Here is a 22,606-nt window from a genome sequence, read left to right as displayed (position 1 = left end):
ACTTTGGTTCATGGCAATGCAATGATTGTTTCTCCGGTACATAAGGTACCTAAGCAGGGCACGTGGAGGATGGCCAGTCTGCGTGTGAATCGAGTAATGGAGGCCACAACCCCCTTAACATAGCTCTTGCCACGATGCAACGAGGGTGGTGGGAAAATCAATTGTGCGATTGAAACATGCATGAGACGCGAAAGCTTATGCAGTCAAATCACAGAAACCAGGTCGGGTAGCGCAATACCCACACAGTCGAAGTACAGTGCATCTGCGCTGATCCCACTGCCTCCTGCCCGTAGTACGCCTGCGCCTCGCTTGGGGCAGGTGCGTGCCTGCCCTCCGTTCTTCTCTTCCTCACTACACCATCTCCTTAACTGCAAATTCGCTCTCCACCATACATCGCACCTAACCTCTGACTCGGAACGGTTACAACGATTCCTCTTCAATTCAATCGCGCCTTTCGCCCATCTCCATCCCGTCGCGCATCCATCGCTGCGTGTTTGAACCAAGTCGCCTCTTCATGGCTGACCAGCCCATGGCGTCCGCCCCGGACGCCCACGACGTCAATGCAGGGCCCGTCGTCCACGACACCCACGACGGCCTCGAGCATGATCATGATCACGACCACGACCACGGCCACGAACACGACCATGATCACGAAACCCACGAAGCGCACGACGTGCATGATGTTCACCAAGTCGCAGACACGTCCATCGCCTCCACTGCTGGCGGCACACCTGCCAAAGAGCGCCATTCCCTGACACTCGACCAGCGACGCGCCCTTCGACGCTGGGCTAATGCGCAGACGAATCGACCCAGCCACAAGACGTGCATCGAGTGGTTCTATGCGCAGTATGGCCAGCACATTTCTCAGTCAACTGTCTCGCACTCTCTGTCGCCTAAATACTCACGCCTCGACGGCGACAACCCCCAGCTCTCCGGTTCGCGCCTGCGCTTTGGCAACTGGCCCGACGTTGAGAAGCTTGTCCTCCTCTGGTACCAACAGGTCCAGGCGTCTGGTCGCCAGCCTACTAACGAGGAACTCGGCGAGAAGGCCAAGTCTATCTTTGCTCAGCTGCCGCGCTACAAGGACGAGCAGCCGCCCGAGTTTTCCCCCGGCTGGATTCACCGCTTCAAGAAGCGCTACGGACTGCTCGTGCGCCGCCAGCGCCGCCATGGCGACGGCTCCCTGAGCCCCGCCGAAGACATCAACTACCTGGCCGACTGCGTGCCCCGCTTCCTGGCCATTTCGGCCGACACGTCTCCAGCGGCCATCAAGGAGTCTGTCCTGCGCGTCGTCGGCGTCGAGGCAACGCTCCAAGTGTGCGCCCTCGTGCGCGACGAAATCCTCCGGCGTGCGCAGAACCCCAATGCCGGCTTGCCCTCCGGTACTGCCTCGCCCCAACTTGCCCTCCCACCCGCTCCCCACCCACACAACACGCACCCCACCGACCCGAACCTGGTGCCTGCGCCCACGGGCAACGGGCGCCGACACGACCATGTACGGCACAGGCGACGAAGACCCAGAGGTCGTCCTCCAAAACGCGCTGCGCAGCTGCAGCAAGAAGAGGCCGACGCCGAGGCCAGCGCCGCCGTCGCCCGCGAAGAGCGCGAGCAGCGCGAACGCGCCCAAGGCACAGCGGCCGCCGCCCTCGCGACGCCCGGCGATGCACCGCGTATCCGCGGGCCCCGGCGGCGGCGGCGGCAGCAACAGCACACCTGGAGGCGCCGCCCGATACACCCCCGTACGGGAAGTGGCCCCCACTGCATGGACCCCATGGCGAGGACCTCACGCTAACCCCCATAAAGTCGGACGAGCCAGTCTCCAGCCACGACCGCCCGGTGCGTTGCCCGTTCTGTGTCAATCAGCGCATGCTGCGAACCATCAAGGAGGCAGTGGAGCACCTGTCGACACACGTCATTGTTTAGTTCAAATCCCTTGTCGAACTAGGGTGTTTTTTTTTTTTTTTTTTTTTTTTTTTGGCTTTCGTTTCAGGGGGGCGGGGGAAAGTCAAAAAGTCTATGAAGGTGGGTACCATTGAAGAACAAAGACTGTCTTCCTATTGTATCAGGCTCGCGGGTGAAGCAACCTCAGGGTTTACACGGGGTGGTAATGGCTAGGCAGAGGGCAGGTGGGCGGGCGTACGGTATAATGGCGCATGGGAGGCAAGGCGAGACCAGGAAGGCATCGACGGATCAGGATGAAAGCTCTCTTGCGTCGGTTGGAAGGAAGCAAGAGAGAGGGTGTGCATGAAATGGGGCCTTTGTATGACGATTATCCGGATGCGCCTGCATGCCTATATCCAAGCAGTCTGCTAGTGCCTTAAACATTCGACTGCGTTTCTACCCAAGACATGTTTGCGCCTGCTGTACTGTGTCGCTTGAACTGTGAGGCTCTTCCTTCGAGACACCACAGTTGCCGTGGAGGAGACACAAATCAATGGCGAATAGCACATGTCACAATACACCCAGCAAGTGTACGGAACATAAAAGCATCGTCTTCATTTCACCTCGTGCATCTTGACCCAACTCCGTTCCTCATGGTATAGCCTCAGCCTGTCCCAAGCTCTCCCCTTCATTGCCCGACAAAATATCCACCCAGAGAGGGTGTCCTTTTCCCACCGTGAGGTCTGCTTCTCTTGCCACCAACCCGTCCGAGCTGACTCTTCCCTCACACAGGCTCTGCCCTTGCTGGTGGAGGAGCTCCAAGGCTGACGGCACAGTTCCAGGACAACCCAACCGTTGAACGCCTCTGCGAGTCGCTGCATGCCCTCAAGGGCTCTGCCCTCCTCGTACCCTACATATCTTTGGAGAAGTCAATGTCATATCGATAGCTCATCTGCCTCGTCCTATTCTCCAGCAGGGGAATAAGAAAGGTATGAGGAGGTCACGACGGACCAGAAAAAAAACATGATTGGAAAACGCAGCCGCAAAGCAGAAAAAACAGAAAGGGTTTGAGAGAAAGTGGGTTCCACCGACACAACATGACAACATGTCTTGATGCCAGCTACTAAGAAGTGAAGAAAATTTGACCTGTGCAAACGAAAGCCAGGCCCTCCCAAAGCGGACCTGACAATGCAATGCGCGTAAAAAGGGGGAATCATGAAAAACTATAAAAGCAGCAGCAGGGCGACTGGGGGGTATGTTTTGGGCTCTCTTGATGAAATCATGACAAAACCGCGAGGCAACACACACACAAATACAGCCCCTAGACCTGATCGACATAAAGCAGAAGCTTGTCGTTCCTTTGCAGGGCGACGTCGAGGTCATTGTTGCTCATAAGACTCGGCTTGTCTCCTGTGCGCTCGTCCTTGTACGACAGTTGGACAGATTCGCTCATAGGAATCTTCAACCGATCGCAGATCTTTTCGTACAACTGCTGGAATTGGATGTCGGTGGGGACGCGGATGGCGATGAGGTCACCGTTGAAGCAGAGCTTGACCTTCATTGCAGAAACGCTCTGGTTGATGCCGGGGGAAGGTGACGGCTGGGGTCCTTGGGAGAGTGAGGATGTCTGACGCGTCATACTGGGCTGGCTGCTGTTTGATCGTTGCGGTGCTGCAGACAGTCCTGAGTAGCCTCCGCCGCTGAGGTTGTTCCGGGAAGACTGCCGCGAGGCACCATCCGCGGGAGAGTCTGTTGATGACTGTTGGGAGGCGCCTGACAGCCTGTACTCTTCACCTGTCGAGTTGGGATCGATTTCGTAATCACCCTCGCGGGGGGCGAAGAATTGCTTCACCAGCATGCATCGAGCAATGTAAGGTGGCTGTGCGAGCAGGTTCTTGACATAGGCATCAAGATTGTGGAGTCGGCCCTCCGTGATAGCGTCTGTCACGTAGTTGACGGGACCCGGCATATAAGGCAGGGTGCGCTTCTGTGTGCCAGTGTTGCCAGCTTCGGCTGGAAATTCAGTCAAGAGGGCGATTTGGAAGTCGTAGAAGTCCTCATAATAACGCGACAGCTCCCAATGACGGCCGTCCTCGAGAACCGCCTCAATGACAAACCAGTACTTTTCTTCGGCGAAGCAGTACCTGGGAATGCGGGCCGAGATTGGCGCATACATCTGCGAGACGGGCTTTGCAGCATACGAGTTTTGAACGGCACCTTGTTGCGAGGCGCGGACCTGCTGCTGGCAAGAAGTCAGTGAACTGCTGCCAAGTCAAAGGGCACTTGGCAAACTTACGTGGTTGGCGTTGTTCTGGCTACTCATGCGCCCCTGCTGTTGGAGGCTCATACGCTCCATGCCCTGCTCCAAGCCCTGACTAACCGGCTGGCCGGCTCCCTCAAATTTGCCAAGGGTAATGCTGCTGTTCTTGTATTCGGCGGCCATCTTCTTCCACTCCTCCACCTTAGGCACACCGGCCTTCTTGATGGCTTCTGCTGGGTTGCTCACTGCCTGGTTGGTGGCCATGTCTCGAATCTCAATGAACGAGACCGGGATCAAGCCAGGCCCTCCAAGCCTCCCTATGGGCTTGGCGACAAACCACTCTGGGTTGGACTGGGCGATGACGATGATAGCCTCGCCCTGTTTCGCCTCCAGTTCATCTGCACGCTCAGCTTGGAAGTCGTACATGACGATACCGTACACCATTGCGCCCGACTTGCTCCCAGAGCGAGAGGTGCGCTGAGTAACCGCGCCAGGCATAGGACCGCTAGGTGGAGAGATAGGTCCTCCTCCGTGGCTGTGAGCTTCAGCGTACCCTGAGTCATGCTCAGGTGCTCGGGAGGGAGGAGCTTGCGGCGGGTTGCTGCTGTCAGACTGGGCGCTGTCACGTTCGGTGCGGCCGAGGGCCTGGAAGAAAGCAACGGGGACAAGGCCACGAGCATCTGGAAGTGCGGGGTTGCAGGCCTCGTACCAGTCGGGGTCATTTTCCTTTCCAATAACGTGGAAAAAGTCTCCACGAGAGAAGCTGAGTTCTTGTTCAGACTGCGCCTCGTAATCGTAAAGCGCTCGAATGACCTGTAATCTCTGCGTTAGCAAGGCGTGCAAGTCGCGCGGGGTCTGCTGTATCGCACCTTCTTCGGTGGCACGATAGCGATGGCAGATTTCGGGGCGATGGAAACTTTCGAGCTGTCCTTCTCGCCTTTGATCGATCTGCGTAAAGCCTGCAGTAAAGCATGTTTGGTCAGTACGGTGGTCATCTTGCCGGGCGCGGCAGCCAAGAGTAGGCGGAAATGATAGGAAAGGAGGAAACCGCAGTTTGCTCAACAGTTGTGACGGAAAAGAAGACGCGAAAGCGACTTGTGTGCATGCGGACGAAGGGCTCCACGAACCTTCATCTTGTACGACGAGCTGATGCTCAGTTTGTAAGGGTGTGAGAGTGGCCACTATCCTCCTCGCGTGCGCGAATGTGTTGTGGGACGCCTGAAGGAATCAATGCGCCCTGTCGTATTGGGATTATGACGCCGCAAGCGTTTCCCCGAAGCAACCTGCTTCGACTATCTCTTCTCAGCAGATAAGCAGCGCGAAAAGCGTAGAAATAGAAGTCGGAATGACCGATGGTTGCGTGTGTTTCCGGCGCGAGGTCGGGATAATAGTGGCAACAATGGGTTATTGCGCCACAGGGGAAAGACGAAGTCGAGGGGAGCCAGCCGGACGTTGAGTCAGTGAATGGCAGGACCCTGCTTGGTTGATCGGACGGCGGATTGGGGCAGATTCGTGGCAAGGTAGGATTACTGCTGCACCTTGAGCAAATGTGGGAGGGCGGGGACTTTGGTGTCGAGTGTCGGAAGATCGAGTGCGAACGCGATGTTCCGTCTTCAAAGCAAGTCCTCCTTCGCACTCATGCAAACCGATGTCTCGGTAAATGGACGATTTCGAGTCCTCCTTTTGCTTTAACCTGCGTGTCGCGGTTGAACGTGGAAAAGTAAAAGAAGGGGTGTCGTGTGCCTGGTGTATTCCGTGATGGAGGAGGTACGAGTGGGAGAGAATGCGAGCAGCGCGCAAATGCAAATGCCTCAATGACCGTGGCTCTTCCGTCCAGTGTCGGGGGATTTGTTGGAGCGTTTTCGAGAGATGTCGTCGCAACGTTTTGATCTGTGTATTCAACGCATACTAATTCCGATGCCTGTCGTCGGGATGCAGAGAATTTCGGCCTGGTCGCAGTGGGCAGGGAGACTCGGCTGGCGCAGCAGAAGGAGGGAGGCAAGGAGGGGAGGGGGGGGGGGTGTGGTGGCAGGCGCTGGTGGGCATGAGAAGGAGCGTCTCTCTGGGTCGGTAAGACTAAGAAATGCAGGTGCAGGGGAGTGGAGGAGGGAGCCAGACGTGGGAAAAGGACTCGACTTTGCTTGGTTCACAGCCATCCACCCTGGAAATACTATGCCGCACCAGTCGTTGCCTACACCTCCTCCCACTGCGCCAGCCGGGAGAGAGGGGCCTCCCTCCCAGCTACCTAGGTGGCTAGGTACAGTACCAGCACCATCGTAGCACACCTTTGCTGCATGTACGCTAATTAGATGGGACGGGATGGGGATCCTCCAGCGAACGACCAGGCCGAAGAGCCCGAACAAGGGGGTAGGGCGAAAGGGCTGGTGGTTTGGTGGCTGGGTGCACATTGGGAGCACGCCTGAACCAAACATCTTTGTGGGTTCGTCTGTCCTCCCTCTATTGGGCTGCTGCGTGCCTCCGTCGCCTGTTTGATTCCTTGACTGACATTCTCCTACTAACTGGCGAGGTAATTCCATGCCGTCATGATAGCGCGACAGAAGGCCGAGCGCCCGGATCTTATGATCACTATCATACAACATGCCAACAGAAACAACTAGCCAGCTCCAACCAAGCACACGGCCTTTGAGCCCCTCCCCCTCAAACGCACCGATCAACTCAGCGGGTGGCCCCAACGCTTCGAATGCCGACTCCTACCCTCTTCTGTCAGCCCAGCTGAACCGACTGCCTACCGGCCCATGCTTTCGTTTGGCTCACATCCGGTTCTGCCTTGACAATCGTTGCTTTCCCCTGCACAAGAACATCCCGCATGGCTCTCGGTTTCTCTTGCGTGAGCCTCGATCGAACCGATATACCTGAGGGGTCGATCGAGGGAGGGGTAGTTTTGCTCAATTTGTACGAGCCAGAGACAGCGGCATCTTATCGATAAAATGGGCAACGCGCGTAGCAGCACACACGCGACGCAAGGGCGCCCGCACCACCACAAAACCCAGATTTCCCCTAACATCAAGTGACCCATCTGCGGCTGGCATGAATCACGGATTACCCCGGCGGGGGTGGCTTACCCACTCCCCATCTATCGGAAGCCTCGAAGCCAACTTTTTTTTTGGGCCTCAATGTCATGCTGCGACTGGGCTCCTGTGCTGTCCCGCCTTGACGTGAAGCCTTGTCTCTCTACCTGTACATGCACAGGCAGGCAAGACATGCATCGTCATGCTGCACCTCTCGGAGCGTGGCGGGCTGTGCCATATGGCTCAGCGATTTGGCAGGCCGCCTGCACGCGGCCGCCGGGCTGGCGCGCGGTTCGCGTTTGACGTTGCTTGGGCCATCCCACTAGTCCTCCTCTTTGAGCCGTTGATCAAGAGGTAGCACAACAGTGAATGTATCGCACTACCTACCTAATCAAGGAGCTGCGCGCACATACGTCACAACCTCCCCGATGACGACGCCCTCGTCCTTTGAACAAGTCTTCTAGAAAGAAACGCCTCGTGCGATTTGCTGGAGCATTGGGCTTGCTGCGCCCCGTTCCAATTCCAATTCATTCGTCTCATCCATCAGACGCTTCAGATTAATTGATTTCTTGTGGAGGCCCGTCCATCTCCGCCTTCCCCCCGGATGTGCCCCGGGGCTCGTGCCCGGCTCGGCCGCATGCCGGTTTCAGTCCGAGAGTTCCAAGCGGGCTCATCAATGCCTTCACAAACAAGTCTGACTAGGACGCGGGCAATCCCGTGTCATACGCCGCTCGGGATCACACGTGCATTGTGAGAGGGCTGAAGAGGCACAGCCTTAAGGTAAAACAAACTTCTTTTGTTCATCCAACGCCGGACAGCCAGCTCGGCTCGGTTTGCAAAAGCAAGCCAAGTTGGCTGTCTTGAACTCCTTTTCAGCACACAGTATCTAGTACTACCATAAATATGGGTTCCTCTCTTACTCGTCATGCCGTGCTCGTCTCGAACAATGAACGCCGTCCGGCAGCAACCGTCTCGTGTTTAAATCAAAGTGCCCCCGATGGCCGCGTAAGTAAAGAATATATATCATAGGGTATCAAGTGGCAAATCGAGCCATAGAGAAGAGTCCGATAGAAAGCCACCTTCAAGGTACTTGCAAGGACACGATGACGCTGCACAGGTCTGCTGCTGAGAGAGAGCACAACCGTATGAGGCATACATGTGCACCGCACCGTGACCAGGTAAGCGGTTTGACCGCGTGAGATGAACACCATTGGGCTGCCTGTCTAGACAAGCCTGTCCGGTTCTCGTAGCGGATTCGGTCGTGTCGTGACCACGTATGTCGTTATGGGGAAAGGGTGAAAAGAAGAAAAGAAAGGGACGAGATTGGCTACGTGTATGTGACTTGTGTGGCCATTGCAGCCATGATCATGGGCTGACAATGCGCTCATCGAACGCGGCTGCGAAAAGATGTGCTACATGGCTGCAAACGTGGAATATTGTATGCAGCCAACGATTTACGGGTGTCCTTAAATCTGTCCCTTGATATCGACGGTGCGGAAGGCCGCGCTTCGAGCCGTCTCGAATAGCGGGCCAGCCTTGCCGGTCATGAGGGAGATGGAATCTTGCCGCTCTTCAAGAAGATCTTGACCATTGTAGTCAACAATGAATTGAGCAGCGTCGTGATCGGACTCAAAACCGAGTTCCTCAGTGATGAATCGTAACTTTACGTCTGGTTTGTAACTATGAGTGTGTCAGCAGGGAACTTCTGGCGAGCAGAAGATGGAGAAAGAACTCACGCTTTGCAAATGTTGCACAAAGCTGCGAGACGCTCTCGTACGACAAACATGTCCATGAGATAAGCGCCCATATTGGGGGTGTCGAGATACAACTGAAAAAATTTGTGGTAGTTACCCAGGGCTAACGCTGAGCGAACACTTAGTGCATGTTTAATAGGGCCCTTCTCCTTCTCTGCTGTGGTTAGGTCTGCCATCGCATCATTCAGTCCGGTGCGGTTGGCGGTATGGATAAAGTACAGGATACGATATGCCTTGAATTCGATGGGGTTCCCTTGCAGACCCAGCGCATACAGAGTGCGCAGCTGGGTCTGGCACTGATTGTACTCACCGAGGTCCCCCTTTTCCAAGGCAATCCGGGCGTGCAATTCGTAGACCGTTACAGTGAAGTCATTCTTGATCCGCTGCACGGTCAGATCTTGGCGTACGGATTTCAGTTGGTCGCAAATGTAGGAATAGTTGCTCTCCTTCCGCCACTTCTTCTTCAATAAATCCAAGGTTTGATGAAGCACGGGCTCGGGTCGCACCAGGGACGGGATGGGGGCAGAGGTCAACCTCAGGTATCTCTTCTCAAGAACCTCACAGGTACCGATCACGGGACCCGTTGACGGCGGAGGCGTGGGGGATCGTGGCGCCGACTGATAGTTACCCCATCGGCGCTGGCGTTTCTCCAGCTGCTTCTGGAACTTACTGGATTTAGGCAGAGGTTCGTCCATACTGGGTCGTTTATCAGGCGAGGGGTGTGTGATGCGATCCTCAAGGGACGAAGAGGGGTTGCTGTTAGTATGACGCCACGGCACAGCAGAGGACTGATCATCGCCGCCGAGATCAGTCGACTTGCGCTTCTTCGCGTTCACATTGAACATGGAAGTAGCAGCTGCATGATGACGGGCCGCTTGAACAAGAGCAGTGGGTGATGGCATGTTATCCCAGTCGATGGAGTCGATGCTACCAGTGTCCACGGCGCTGGATATCGTCTCCTTCAACTTGGCCTCGACCTCCTCCCTAGAGACTGACGGGTTCAGGTTGGCTGGTAGGAAAGCACGACGGACATATTCGCGAACAGAGGGAGAGAATACAACTTTGCCCTTCGGCGGAGGGGCGGCAGGTGCGGGAGTGACAGTTTCGGACGAGGGCATCGCAACAGGGGCGTGAGGCATAGGGTGAGGAGGATACTGGCCGAAGCCCTGACGGACCTGAACCGGCGTGTAGGCTGGGTCTGCACGGAAAGTCAGCCTTGTGTCGTGTTGTGTTGCACTGAACGAAAACTTACTGGGCGGGTAGGCGTAATTCGAGATGGGAGGAACAGGAGTCGGATGTTGAAGACCAGGAGGTGCGGTCTGCCAGCCGGAAGGCATCATGGTGGTGAGGGTAAATCGCGCGTATGTCGGTTGGTGGTCCGATGGTCCGAAGACGCTGCCTTGATTAGTTGTCTTTCGTGAAGGCGTTCTAGAGACTCGATTTCGTCGGTGTGCCTGGTATTCTCGACTCGGGCTTGCTGTGGGGTGTGCGTGTGAAGCTGTCAAAGAGTCGAGAGGAAGTTGTGGAGTAGAGGATCTGTGGGCAACGCATAGACTTCTGCCTTACTTGAGATCACTTGAGGAGGGTCGCAACGCACGGACCGTATGACCAGCCACGTGACTGAGGATCCCTCAAGGAAGCTTTGCCATCTTTGCCTGTTGACTACCTAGGTACCTAAGAAGTCTCCCGTTTACTCAGGTAACTCGCTCTGAGTACCTTACACCAAGAAGATTTCCGTAAGCTTCTACTGCACCCACGCCATCTGGCCTTCGAACATAAGTGTACCATGTTTTCCGAGGTGTTTACCAAGGCGCCCTCAAGTGTCTACCTTAGCGTTCGACAACGAGATTACTGGCAAGTCCAATAGCGAACATATGAGTCAGCATGATCGTGTGTACCTGTCACAGTACACTTCTCAAGCTTCAGATTCGCAGATTCCTCCAAGGGTCAGAATACAGCGTTGTAGCGTCCTCGCATTTTCCCTCGGACCCCTGGAAAGCAGACGTCATGGTTAACCTTCGATCTTTCGATGCAAGTAACGCTGGCTCAATTGGGGCAGCATGTGACGTTTTGCCCCAGGTCTTATCTAGTGGCACGCTTATCAGCAGTAGAGGGGCGGCCGGCCAGGACAGGGATGGCCACCTTGACTCTCAGGGCGCGAGGGGAGGGGGGGGGGGGCACTTCACAAGGTCATCGACACACGACTCGCAACCCAAACTTGCCACGAGAACCTGGCCGACCATTCTTAACGTCCGCGAACCATGTGGCACCCATAGATTACTCGACGATTGCCAGAGCTTCATGTGCTTTTGTACGCGTGCTAGCTAGCCTGTGGTCGTCATCCATCTCGCTCACATCAACCGACCTGCAACGAAGCAAGCTGGCAAAGCGGCCGCTCTGACATGACGGATGTTTCTCAAATCCATCGACCTCACCACCGCTCTTCGGCCTTCCTATCTGCCTGACGAGGTCCTGCTATTTGTGCAAGACAATGTGGGCCTATATGAGGGGTAAGACAGGATGTACCCTAAATCTGCGACCAAACTGCTGCTGACTCTAGCTCGTAGGAAGTATAAGTTGCCGCACCATCAAAATGGCCAGGTGTACCTGACATCGCACCGAATCTGCTATGTCGACAAAGAAGATCCTCGAACGCACTCGGTCGCACTCGAATTGAAAGATGTCGACCGCTACGAGTTCTACGCTGGCTTCCTCAAGTCGTCGGCCAAGATAACGCTCATACCGAAACCCTTGAAGCGTTCCTCGCTCATGGCCAGAGCGTCAGCCATATCCCCTGCCACCGGACGGCCAAGCTCTCATATCGGTCCTGGTTCAGGTTCCAACACACCTGCTTCGTCCGATGGCCCCTACAGACCCCCCTCCGAGCAGCAGTCGGTCAGCTCTGCGACCTGGGTCTGCACCATATGCAGCTTCTCAAACCCAGTGCCTTCGAATTTCGATCCAACCACGGCCAATATTCATACACCTCTGCCGCCATGCCTCGCTTGCGGGATCAAGCCCTCCTTGGCGCACGTGTTAAAGGCGGCCATCTCCAACGCCACGAATAGGTCCGCTGCAGCACCTGCGACTCCTTCCGGGCCGCTGCCTGCCGCAACGCAACCCCAACGATCAAACTCGCGAACAGGAGAAACGGGCGCCCCCCCGCTGTGGCCAGGATCGTCCAGCATCGTAGGCACGCCTCCTTCACAGCAACCGATGCAGCCAGCGTCGCTCGACCCCAGCGCCCATTTCCAATGCCCTCGGTGTACATTCCTCAACCATCCGTCGTTGCTAACATGTGAAATATGCGGTGCGCCGCTCTTGGCCCAAAACACACCGACATCAGCCCTCAAGGAGGCTCCTCAGCGAATAGAGTCACCGGGGCCCGTTCTGAAGGGACCTACCGCTGGGTCTGGGTCTGACACGGCGGAGAGCGTCAAGATATCCTTCCGAGGGGGAGGCGAGAAGATCTTCCACGAAAGGCTCAAAAACTCCATCGCGCAGCGGAAATGGCTTTTGCAAGGAGCCCCACCGGTACCGAGAAGCGGTCGAGCCTCGAGTGAAAATGGGGCTCATGGCCAGTCACCGTCAGGCTCAGGGCCGGAACGGAAGAAAGGAGTGGGCATTGCCGGGCTCGAGCAGCGCGGCCTCGACATGCGCAAGAATAACGAGGTCATGATTGGCAGCGCTTTCGAGGACTTGGACGCTCTCATGGCCTCGGCGAAGGAGATTGTGGCGCTCGCAGAGAGGTTCGCGCGGCAGGCCAACGGGGGCAGTGGCGCGGCGGCTTCTGAGGCGAACGCGCTGCTCGCCGAGTCGGCCAGCCAGCTCGGGTTGATCACGACGAAGGACATAGTCAGCGGAAGCAGCAGCTCCGAGAAGCTCTACCTCTCAGAGCTGGCTCGCAATCTGGCCGAGTTTCTGACAGACGACGCCCGTGGCGTCCTCAAGAAGGCGGGCGGGGTTTTGAGTCTGGTCGACCTGTGGGCCATGTTCAACCGGGCCCGCGGCGGTGTCGAGCTCGTCAGCCCCATGGATTTTGAGAAGGCAGCCCAGATGTGGGAGTCGCTCAAGCTCCCCGTGCGGCTGCGCACCTTCAAGAGCGGTGTCATGGTGGTCCAGAGCAGTGACAGGACGGACGAGACGACCATCAAGGCGCTCAAGTCATGGCTAGCAGACCTTCACGAGTTTCCTCCCGAGCGCGAGGTGGCATGGGACTGGCGCATGTTCGGCCGTGGCGTCACGGCGCGCGACGCGGCCGAGCGGTTTGGCTGGAGCATCGGCGTGGCCGAGGAAGAGCTGGAAATGGCCGAAGAGCGTGGCGTGCTCTGTCGCGAGGAGGGTATCGAGGGTCTCAAGTTCTGGGAGAACTTTATCGACACGGGCGAACGTCACAAGCGGCGCGTCAAGAAGCGGACGACGGAGGATGATCAGGTCACACGCGCGCTCAAAGAAGCGGGCTTCATTTGATGATGGTGGGGGGAACCCCAAGTCTACCTGCCGCACCTCAAGTCATTAAAAACGTGTGCGTCCCCATCTATTTGTCCCTTCTATGTATCTTCTTGATGTGTTGTTCATTAGCCAGCCGTGCGGGAAGACTTGCCCCTTCTTTTGTTGTTGTTGTTGTACAGTTGCATATAAAAAGTAGACATCACCCGATCCCCCCGAAACGCCATATCCGATTATCGATCAGGCTGGAAAACCGAAGCCACTTCTGGCCGGTGCCGCCCGAGCCCAGTGCAGAGCAGAGCAGAGAGGTCCCTATCAAACCAACCTCTCCATGAGGTTCCGCCTAACCTTTGTGTTCACAACGCCGCCGACGCCAAAAGCGGGCACGATACGGCCTATCCTCGCAGCGACGCTGATGGCCCAGTTCTTGCGGACGGCGGCCCACCTCTCGTTCCAGGGCACGACGGCGCCGCTGCCCGGTCTGTTGTACAGATCGAGGCCGAGCAGGTGGAGAGGGGTGCTGATGGCCTGCACGGCGGCCGGCGCCATGAACTGGGCGACGGTCATGCCGTCGACCTTGCGTCTCAGCTCGGCGCCCATGCGCTCGTTGATCCAGGGCCCCAGCAACGGCGGCACGTTGAAGCTCGCAAAGATGGTGATGCAGTCGCGCACGGCGAACAGGGCGTAGGAGGCTGGAGTGACGGGCCGCGGGACGACGCCGGGGGGGCCAAACATGCGCACGAAGACCTGGTCCTTGTAGATGCAGACGCCAATGTTGGCGGCCGAGGAGGCGGCAAACTTGGCCGTGCCAGCCGTCACGGTGGTGGCGGGCTTGTTCGCGACGGTCGAGGAGACGGTGTCGAGCGTGTTGGCGGTCAGGTAGGTGCTTCCGTAGACGAGGAAGATGAGCGCGGCGGGTTTGGAGAAGAGGAGGGCGTGGGGTCGGAGCAGCAGCGTGCGGAAGGAGGATTTGATCGAGTCGCCCAGCGTCTTGGAGCCTGATGCATTTTCCATGATGGAGCTATGGCCATGTTAGTCGCGGCACTTCTCAGGGCTCTTGTGGTCTCTTTTTTTTTTCCCCCCGGGCACGAAAGACAACGCATTGCGAGAGGACGCACCGGTCAATGATGGATATCACAGGGGCAACCAAGGCCGCGGCGCTGGCGGCCGCCAGCAGGTCAGAGCCGAGGCGCAGTCCCAAGTTTTGTGTGTTCCATATCCTTTCTCGTTCTATACGTGCCGGCAGCGCGCCGAGAACGTCAATCTTTTTATCGGGCGCCATGACGGCGACGGCCAGCGGACTGGACGGTTGCAGCGCGAGTGGTGATTCTGCCGAGCCCAGCGTTCGGCAGGCTGTGCTGTTGTCGTTCATCGCTTTCTGAGAGCCGGGATGTCTGGTCTAGTTCGCCGGTTCGGCGAAGCAGCCTGGTTGTCCGAAAAGCGAGCCAGTTTGGCGACTTGAGTTGGGATACGTTCTACTTGCGCTAACCGTCGATTCGTGGCAGAGCGCAAAAGGTCGGGCGAAAAGCTGCACTTTCTCTCGAGGTTGTCGGTGACTCCCTACAGGTTGACGATGACTGGAAAAAGGACGGAACGGGACAAGGACCAGGCGAGACAAGAGTACCAGACAGAAGAAGGCTGGCTGCTGCTGCTGCTGCTGCTGATTGACCCTGGACCAGCACTGAACCCGAAGCTCAAGGCGACCCGACCCGGTTTCCAGCCAGCGAGATGACGAGTGGGCTTCGGGCTGTCAACCAGCGAATGACGACGGCGAATTTCTGGCTTACGGGCTTTCGCGGTACGCCCTGCAGTGCGTGCGCCCGACATCGGAGATAAAATGGCATGGAATGGCCTGATGATGGAGACGGTTACTCGCGGACGAACAGGGGTTTGGCACAAGCAAGTCGGGGAGGGAAGCTTGGGCGTCGCCCGCTTGGCGCCGAGGACTCACAGCACTCGCGACAGCTCCCCAACATGTCCCAATGGCCCCCACTGAGTGCCGGCAGCCGACGGGACGGGCCCCCACGCTGGGGGAAGCTCGGTGGACGGTGGACGGTGGACCGTTGACCGAGGAGGAACATGCCTTCCTGAGCTTCTCCTGCCTCACGTTGAAGGCAGATTCTTGTGCTTTCCCTGATGTAGGTACGTACAGCTGTTAATTTTGGTCTTTTGGTAAGAGACACGAGCTCGGTTGCAGCTTCTCCATCTGTCTACTATCGCCATGTAGAAGCTGTGCTGAGAACGATCCTGCCACTGCCAACATTGACACCACGAGTCTCCGTGGCATCTCTAGCCAACGCGCATCCTACCTTCCTTCTTACTCGATACTGAGTCTCATCTTGACACTCAACTTGTCCCATCTCTTCCACATCAAACCCATCTGAGCGCGATCTTGTCTCTCTTCTTCCGCCAAGTCTGGTATCGATCCGCGCCGACGTGGCACTGGTGACGAGTCCTCACCTGAGTACACAAATCCAACCCGACTACACGTGCATCGTGACGACGGGCGCGATCCCGAATCCTTTTCTTCCAGCAACAGCCCACATGGCCCTCCCAGCTGCTCTGCAACCATGAGAAAGAGCACCTGCCTGTCCCTGTAGGGCCTCAAGTCGTCCCTCGACGTCTCCCTCGTCATCACATCCCACGCCACGAGAAATGGACCTGGCGAGGGCGCTGGTTGTGAGAACCCTGGCAAGGACCCCGTGTAGGTGGACGTGGGCGTCCAACCGTCTGGCACAAACCACGTCTTATTCTGTTCAGCAACTCCAGCGAGCTTGCCTCGCAAGACCTGGCCCGTCACCTTCAGCGACGACCCCATGAGCGGATCGCTAAACCTGTCCTCCCCATTGGAGCGCACGGCAACCCTATATACTTGAAAGCTTTCTGAAAGCCGCCGCCTGCCGCGGTCGTGTCGACTGGACCGCCCGTAGGCTACAGCACCTGTGACGGAACCCCAAGACCAGCTCGCTGCCGGCCTCGATGAGAGTCGCGCGCTTGCCTTGATGGGTTGAACCGCCCACAGCAGGTCTTCGCCGAGTGACGAACGCCACAGGCCAGCGATGTACTGGTCTTCGGGTCTCAGTCGCCCGACAGCGGTTGCGAGCCCCGCCAGTGCGATGAGTCGGTCCTGGGGAAAGGTGAGAGCCAAGCGCGAGTACTCCTGCACAACCTCGACGCGCCACAAGTCGCGGAAGTACTCCTGGTCGTCGTCGTTGACAAGAAGCCCCTTGAGCAAGCTCTCGTACACGTAGGGTCTATGACTTGTTACCGAGCACTCACAAGTACAAATGGAACGGCACTCCCATGCCATCTCGAACTCGGAGAAGTGCAACGTGCGTGGCGAGAGTATGCGTTCCTGGAAGACCCAGCCCCGCGTCGACAGAATACTGCGAGGAGCTTCCGGTTCGTCAGCCCACGAGTACTCCGTCTCCTTTTGACTGCGCACGCCGGCGAGGCCATGGTATGGTAGCAGAAGCCCGAGCTTGCCGCGTTCCCGGACGCAGACAACACCCTCCACACCGTGTCCGGTAGCACCCGTAAAGGAATACGGGACCTCGGCATGTGGTTTAGTCTGCCGTGTAGACGCCGCGAGGAAGCCATCGGTGCTACACGAGGCGGCATCGGCCGAGATAGTGACGAGGGCGCTTTCATAGATTGTCGCCATGTGCGCCGCCTCGCTACGCCAATCGTCCTTATCGTCTTGTATGATACAGAGAGAGTCTATCCAGAGAAACCGAACACCCAACATCTTTGTGACGGCAATAGCATCGCGAAAGGTCGCAGGTAGCAGAGACGGCAGGGCTTTGAGATGAGCCGCAAGCGTGCCACGTGTGGTACGCACCGGCGTGCTCCCGCCCCAGCAGTGACTCAGTGCCACATAACGGTCCTTCTCGTTCGGTGACGGCAAGTACAGCTTGTTGTTCTCAACATCAATAACCCTCTTCGGAAGAGGTGTTGTTCTGCTAGCGAGGCATCCGGACTTGGTATGCTTGCCCGAACCAGCGGTGCAATCCCTCAACCAAGTGCGCGCCAGCTCGACGCAGCTGTCTGCGAGACCCTCAGTCGCGATGTGGTAGCCCTTGCCCACCGCCACCCACGGCGAACGTGCCTCGACATCTGAGCATTCGTCAGAAAAGATCAGCATCGTTGCTAGCGCAAAGAGCAAAGAGGAAAAAGGGGAGCACATTTACCCCAAGGCGTGTAATACTGCACCTCCACCCGGAGCACCTTGCCCTTGGACGGGCCGTCCCTCAGGCGAGGGGGCTCGTTGGTACCGTCGTACCACCCCGGACAGAGCGTGACGGAGAGCGGACCCATGGAGACGTCTGGCCCCCTCTCGTTGACCTGGAGCCACTGGTAGGCGTAAATGTCGAGGCCGACGACGGCGTAGGCGCCGTCCCAGAGCAGCCGGCAGGCGGGGCACTTGATGCGTCCCGTGGCCGCCAGCTCGTCCCGCAGGTCGCCAATCTTGACTTCGAGACGCCAAACGGCTTTTGTTTTGAGGAGACTGTGGCACCGAGCGCATCCGGGGCCATTGTTGTTGGGCAGAAATTTGATCACGGGCAGGGGCTCAAAGTCGTCCTCTTCATCGGTACTATATCGTGGCATGCGAAACCGGTCCATGGTGGAATGCGATGATCGGGGAGTAAAGAAGGAGAGGGGTGGGGGGTTCCCAGATGACAGTGGAGGGCTTCAGTATCGCATCGCGGGGGAGGACGGGGAATTGGGGAGGGCGTACATAAAAGTGTCGATCGATCCTGCGGCACAAAGTACAAAGTGGAGGCAGGCGTGTGAAGCAGGGCAGGCTTCCATCGAATTCCCGTCAGCTGAGGCTATCGTGCAGCTCAGCCCCCCGGAACAGTGCATTTCCTTCCCGCGTCTCAACATCTCTCTCACGCACAGCGAGTGGCCGATTGATGGATGGTAAAGTCAAGATGGCAAAGTTATTCAACAGCGCTACATTGCAATTGTCAAGGCTAGCTAGGCTGGATCTGTAGCAGGGAAAATGCAGACTACGGTACGGACGATGATCCAGATAGCCTAGAAGAAAAATGCAAAAACATAAATCCTGACACACGTCTCAAATTCTAGCCGTTCGGCTTTCCGACGTGATTGCCAGATGGCTGGCTTTACGATTGATGCGGATCAACTGGCTAGGAGCTGTCCGGCTCGGCAGCCTTCTGCTCCTGTGGCTTGTGCAGCGCCTCGACGAGTGCCGTGAGCCGGTCGATGCGCTCGGCAAGCTCCGACACGCGCATCTCGACGGGTGTTGGGCCCTCCATGCCGTCGTCCTCGCGTTCGTCCGCCTGGTCACGAGCCGAAGAGTGGCGTGGCGACGGCAGACCGGGGCGCTGCGACGACGAGGGCCGGCCCAGACCAATCTGGCGGTGCGGCTTCGTGATTTGCGACGAGGTGCGGGGGCCCGCGAAACCGGCAAACTCGTCCGGCAGGACGCGACGGCGGATGAGCTCGTACAGTTGAATGGCGCCGACGATGGGCAGGTGCGTGGCCTTGAGCAGGAGGATGCGGCCGGCGCGGAACTTGTTATCCGAAGGGAGGATGAGGCGGAGTGGGCGGAAGATGACAAGGGCGACGAGGTTGAAGGGCGGGTAGAAGTGCGTGAGGCGGTTACTAGTCGAGGCCTCGAGCACGTAGACGCTGTAGACGTAGAGGTATTCCTCGCGGGCGTGGGTAATGACGCGCGAGAACGAGTTGGAGAGCATACCGGTGAGCGAGCCCATGAGGAGAATGGACGAGAGCGTGACGAAGAGAATCATGAGCGGAGGTCCGAACACGGGGTCAATGTCGCGCATAATTTCGAAACCGACGAAGCTCGAGCCGAAGAAGATCTTGGTCAGGTTCATGGCCATGTGACGCAGAGGGAACTTCTCCTTGCCGATAAGGGAGAAGGTTGTGAGGAAGCCGAGGTAGATGATGACGACGAGGACCATGAATTTGACGAAGTCCTTGCCCATCTGCAAGGCGGTGTCAGTCAAGGTCGTGGAGAAGCGGTCAGAAAGCTCACCTCGCGGAGACAGGGGATCAAGGTGCCAAAGTACGGGGACAAGCTGAGGAATGAGAAGATACGCGGCACCATGAAGAGTGCCTCGAGCGAGAAGACGTTAAAGGCCAGATCAGTGATGTACTGGTCGTCGTTGACAAGACCAATGACCCCTGAACGTCGTTAGAACTACCAGGAACGATGTGTTTATCACGGGAGGAGGGCTTACTCAGAATGGCAAAGGTAACGCCGATACCGATCATGATCATGTCGAAGAGGTTCCATATATCAGCAGCATAGAAGATGGACCCGGCATCGTTCCACTCGCTCAGTTCATCGTAGCAGAAGGCAGCGAACCAAACGTACAGCGTCGCCTCGGTGGGCGTGATTCTCTCCGTGTTGAGCTCGACAAGGACACCGTAGTAGAGGCACAGGAAGACGGCGAAGAAGAGAGCCTCCCAGGCCTTGAGGTAGCGCGGCACACGGAGGCGGCTAAAGGGATCGGCGGTGCGTGCGTTGTAGAAGCGCGGCTTCTTCTCGGCATGGATCGAAAGGCTGTCCCAAAAGACAATGTCGCCGTTCCAAATACCCGTGATGATCTTCTGCACGACATGCTGGCTGAGGAAGCGCTTGGCGTCGGCAATGGCGGCGATCTCGAGGGCGTTGAGGGACTTGAAGGGGGCCGTTGGGTCGTCCTCGTCGTCGCTTTCGCAGTCATCGTCGTCGCTGGCATGCATGCTCATGGTGAGCCTCGACAGCGAAGACAAGAGCTGATAGCGCTTGGTGCTGCCGGCGCCAGCGGGGCGGGGGAGCGAGTGACGGCCTGCACCAGCATTGGACCAGTTGGGCGAGAGGAGGGGCGACTGTTCGTTGCTCTCCTCGTCGCCGTTGCCGGGAACCTGCTCGCCTTCCTGGTTGTCGGGAATATCGTAAAGGCAGAAAGCGACGGCCTCACGCTCAGACAGGCGGGTCAAGAAGCGCCAGGCGACAATCTCACAGGCATCGGCACGCGCCTCAGCGAGGTTGCGATTGTAGGAGTCGCCTTCGGTAGCATAGTGCCACCGCAGAGCGCTGGTAGGGGTGTCAGTCTGGGCAGGAGGGATCCTTGGGGGATGAAGTAATGAAAATAGAAAACTGACAGCAGGGCATTGACAATGGCGGGGTTGGTGCAGGTTGCGTTGAGGTGATCTACGAGCAGCCTCAAGCTATCGCCGGCAGTCGTAGTGCGGAGCTGCTCAAAGGTGCTCGGCAGCTGGATGACCTCGGCAAAGTAGACGGACAGCTTCTTGATGACCTCGCGGAAGCCCTCGTCGACCCCAATGTCAGGCAGCAGGTTGGCGTCCCAGTTCACGGACATGGGACTGGGCTCACGGGCGGCCGGCAGAGGCCGCGACTTGACACGCATGGGCATGATGGGCTGAGGGGTTGCTTGACTTGTCTCGACAGGACCTTGGAGCCAATGGATGACGGGCGGGCAGCCTGTGCTTCAAAGTGAAGCCAGCAGACAGCTCGGATGAAGAGAAGAGGCCAAGACAGACGGGCGTGATGGTGAGGGGAGAGAGGAATGGGGAAGGAGGAGGTCGGTGAGGGTCGAGATGCCAAGCTTTGGTCGCAAACTGTGGGGACGATTCCACGATAGGAAGGATGCCCATGGCGGGATGCTCCTGGCCGATGCCCATATGGCCATGGGAACTCCCAGGGGGATTTTCCCTGGCTTCCCTGGCTGCAATAAAATAGTAGGGGACAGACCCCTGAAGGACAGCGGGGTTCCCAGGGGGGGGGGGGGGGGGGGCCGTGCCGCGCTGTCGTGACGCGCTGAGCGCCGTGCCGCTGCCTCGGTGGTGCATGTGCACAATCTGTGCCTCCTTGCCATTGCAAGCTTCTTTTGTTCAGGTCTGTGGACTTGATGAGGAGATGGCCACGAAACGATGATCATCGAAAGGCACGCCGGCTACTGCTACCTACCTTACTATCACCGAACCGTCCCAGTACGTCGGCTCGGACTATATGCAGGGATCTGCACATGGCAATGCCCATTCGTCAATCGATCTCGCATCCAGCACCTGCTTTTATTAGGCACCACAGGTCAGCAGCCGTGCATCAAGTCGAGACACTGACTGGTAGTAGGGCCGGCTTAGAGATTGCCTGCGGAAACCATCTTCAGCTCTCGTCATGACTCCTTTCTTCATTTCTCACTTGCCGGTACTCAGTTGCGCCGACTTGGAAGCACCGGCCGCGTCAACCCAACATCAGACGACCATTTCGTCCGACTATGGCCAACGGCAGCGAGGCGCTGCCAGAAGCCATCATCAATCGGTGACACTTTACCGTAGCGAACGAAAACCTTACATCGTCCTCGGCCTCACCATTCTATCGATTACTGACAGTACAAGGTTTAATGATCATCTACTAGGCGCGACAGACTGAACCAGTCTCGGTTGTGACCACGCCAACTGACGATATCAACATGGCAAGTACTACGTAGCAGGCAGCTCGGGCCAACGTGGGTGTTGTTTGAGGTCCGCTCCGGGTCACTCGTGGCTGGGACCAACGCCTTCCCCCCCACCCCCTCCGAACGGGGCTCATCCTAAGGTAGGTAGATGGGAGCTCTGATGCGGATCCTCGTTTCCAGACTCGGAGCTGCCCCATTGGTTGCTAGGCAGCTCGGGCGAGGGTCACAGCAACAGCCAGGGACAGAGAAAGAGTACCGTAGCAAGAAAGAAAAAGCAAGTCTTGATGCAGGGATTGCGAGTGAGGCTATCCGATAGCCACGAAAACGACGGCGACGAAGACGAATTATCAAGAGGCGCCTTTTTTCCTCTCCCCCGGCCAAAGTCATCCGATAAAGACGGATGGCGAAAATCTGGCAACGGGAATCCAGTCGCAACGATATCCAGAATCCAGTCAGACCCCCAGCGAGCCAGCCCAGGGAGGCCAGGCACAGCCACGCTGCGGTCTAAAAAAAGGTTGTCATGCTAGGCGTGAAGGCATCTGGGGAGCGCTCAGTGATGCCGCTAGCACTGCACGAGACAGTGTGAAGACCTGGGCGGGCCTGTGTGGCTTACGTGCCGTTGAGCACTCATCGCGACAGTGCCCAAACGTGTTCGACCCCGCATCTGTGGCGAGATCGACGCGTGCACCGCCACGTCTTCCCAGTGGAAAACATTGGGAAAGCACTGAGAAAGCAGCGAGCCGCGACCCCAACCTCCCATCTCACCCAATCCTCCCCAAT

At 57.5% G+C, this 22,606-nt stretch overlaps 7 protein-coding genes across 7 annotated transcripts; 2 read left to right on the top strand and 5 right to left on the bottom strand.

The window, feature by feature from the left end:
* Positions 1-514: 514 nt before the first annotated feature.
* Positions 515-2,828, top strand: VDAG_09894 (uncharacterized protein; the record flags this gene model as incomplete). Its single annotated transcript, XM_009651239.1, has 4 exons — positions 515-1,495; positions 1,550-1,739; positions 1,804-1,836; positions 2,674-2,828. The coding sequence occupies 4 exons, from the start codon at positions 515-517 to the stop codon at positions 2,826-2,828; spliced, it is 1,359 nt and encodes a 452-aa protein (XP_009649534.1).
* Positions 2,829-3,202: 374 nt separating this feature from the next.
* VDAG_09893 (scd2/ral3) lies at positions 3,203-5,274 on the bottom strand (the record flags this gene model as incomplete). The annotated part of the gene is made up of 4 exons (XM_009651238.1): positions 3,203-4,123; positions 4,178-4,954; positions 5,011-5,136; positions 5,269-5,274. 4 exons carry the CDS (start codon positions 5,272-5,274, stop codon positions 3,203-3,205), a joined length of 1,830 nt encoding a protein of 609 aa, XP_009649533.1.
* A 3,362-nt stretch (positions 5,275-8,636) lies between these two features.
* Positions 8,637-10,264, bottom strand: VDAG_09892 (SAC3/GANP domain-containing protein; the record flags this gene model as incomplete). The annotated part of the gene is made up of 3 exons (XM_009651237.1): positions 8,637-8,850; positions 8,907-10,122; positions 10,177-10,264. 3 exons carry the CDS (start codon positions 10,262-10,264, stop codon positions 8,637-8,639), a joined length of 1,518 nt encoding a protein of 505 aa, XP_009649532.1.
* A 1,069-nt stretch (positions 10,265-11,333) lies between these two features.
* VDAG_09891 (vacuolar protein-sorting-associated protein) lies at positions 11,334-13,394 on the top strand (the record flags this gene model as incomplete). The annotated part of the gene is made up of 3 exons (XM_009651236.1): positions 11,334-11,434; positions 11,492-12,189; positions 12,271-13,394. 3 exons carry the CDS (start codon positions 11,334-11,336, stop codon positions 13,392-13,394), a joined length of 1,923 nt encoding a protein of 640 aa, XP_009649531.1.
* Positions 13,395-13,688: 294 nt separating this feature from the next.
* Positions 13,689-14,745, bottom strand: VDAG_09890 (uncharacterized protein; the record flags this gene model as incomplete). Its single annotated transcript, XM_009651235.1, has 2 exons — positions 13,689-14,394; positions 14,492-14,745. 2 exons carry the CDS (start codon positions 14,743-14,745, stop codon positions 13,689-13,691), a joined length of 960 nt encoding a protein of 319 aa, XP_009649530.1.
* A 945-nt stretch (positions 14,746-15,690) lies between these two features.
* On the bottom strand, positions 15,691-17,996 carry VDAG_09889 (uncharacterized protein; the record flags this gene model as incomplete). The annotated part of the gene is made up of 2 exons (XM_009651234.1): positions 15,691-17,489; positions 17,564-17,996. 2 exons carry the CDS (start codon positions 17,994-17,996, stop codon positions 15,691-15,693), a joined length of 2,232 nt encoding a protein of 743 aa, XP_009649529.1.
* A 530-nt stretch (positions 17,997-18,526) lies between these two features.
* Positions 18,527-20,785, bottom strand: VDAG_09888 (uncharacterized protein; the record flags this gene model as incomplete). The annotated part of the gene is made up of 4 exons (XM_009651233.1): positions 18,527-19,348; positions 19,399-19,547; positions 19,604-20,445; positions 20,514-20,785. 4 exons carry the CDS (start codon positions 20,783-20,785, stop codon positions 18,527-18,529), a joined length of 2,085 nt encoding a protein of 694 aa, XP_009649528.1.
* Between the last annotated feature and the right edge of the window lie 1,821 nt (positions 20,786-22,606).

Source organism: Verticillium dahliae, genomic scaffold (assembly GCF_000150675.1).
Source record: "Verticillium dahliae VdLs.17 supercont1.29 genomic scaffold, whole genome shotgun sequence".
Taxonomy (NCBI): domain Eukaryota; kingdom Fungi; phylum Ascomycota; class Sordariomycetes; order Glomerellales; family Plectosphaerellaceae; genus Verticillium; species Verticillium dahliae.
The sequence above is the reverse complement of the archived record's forward strand: the minus strand, read 5'-3'. Positions and strand labels throughout refer to the sequence as shown.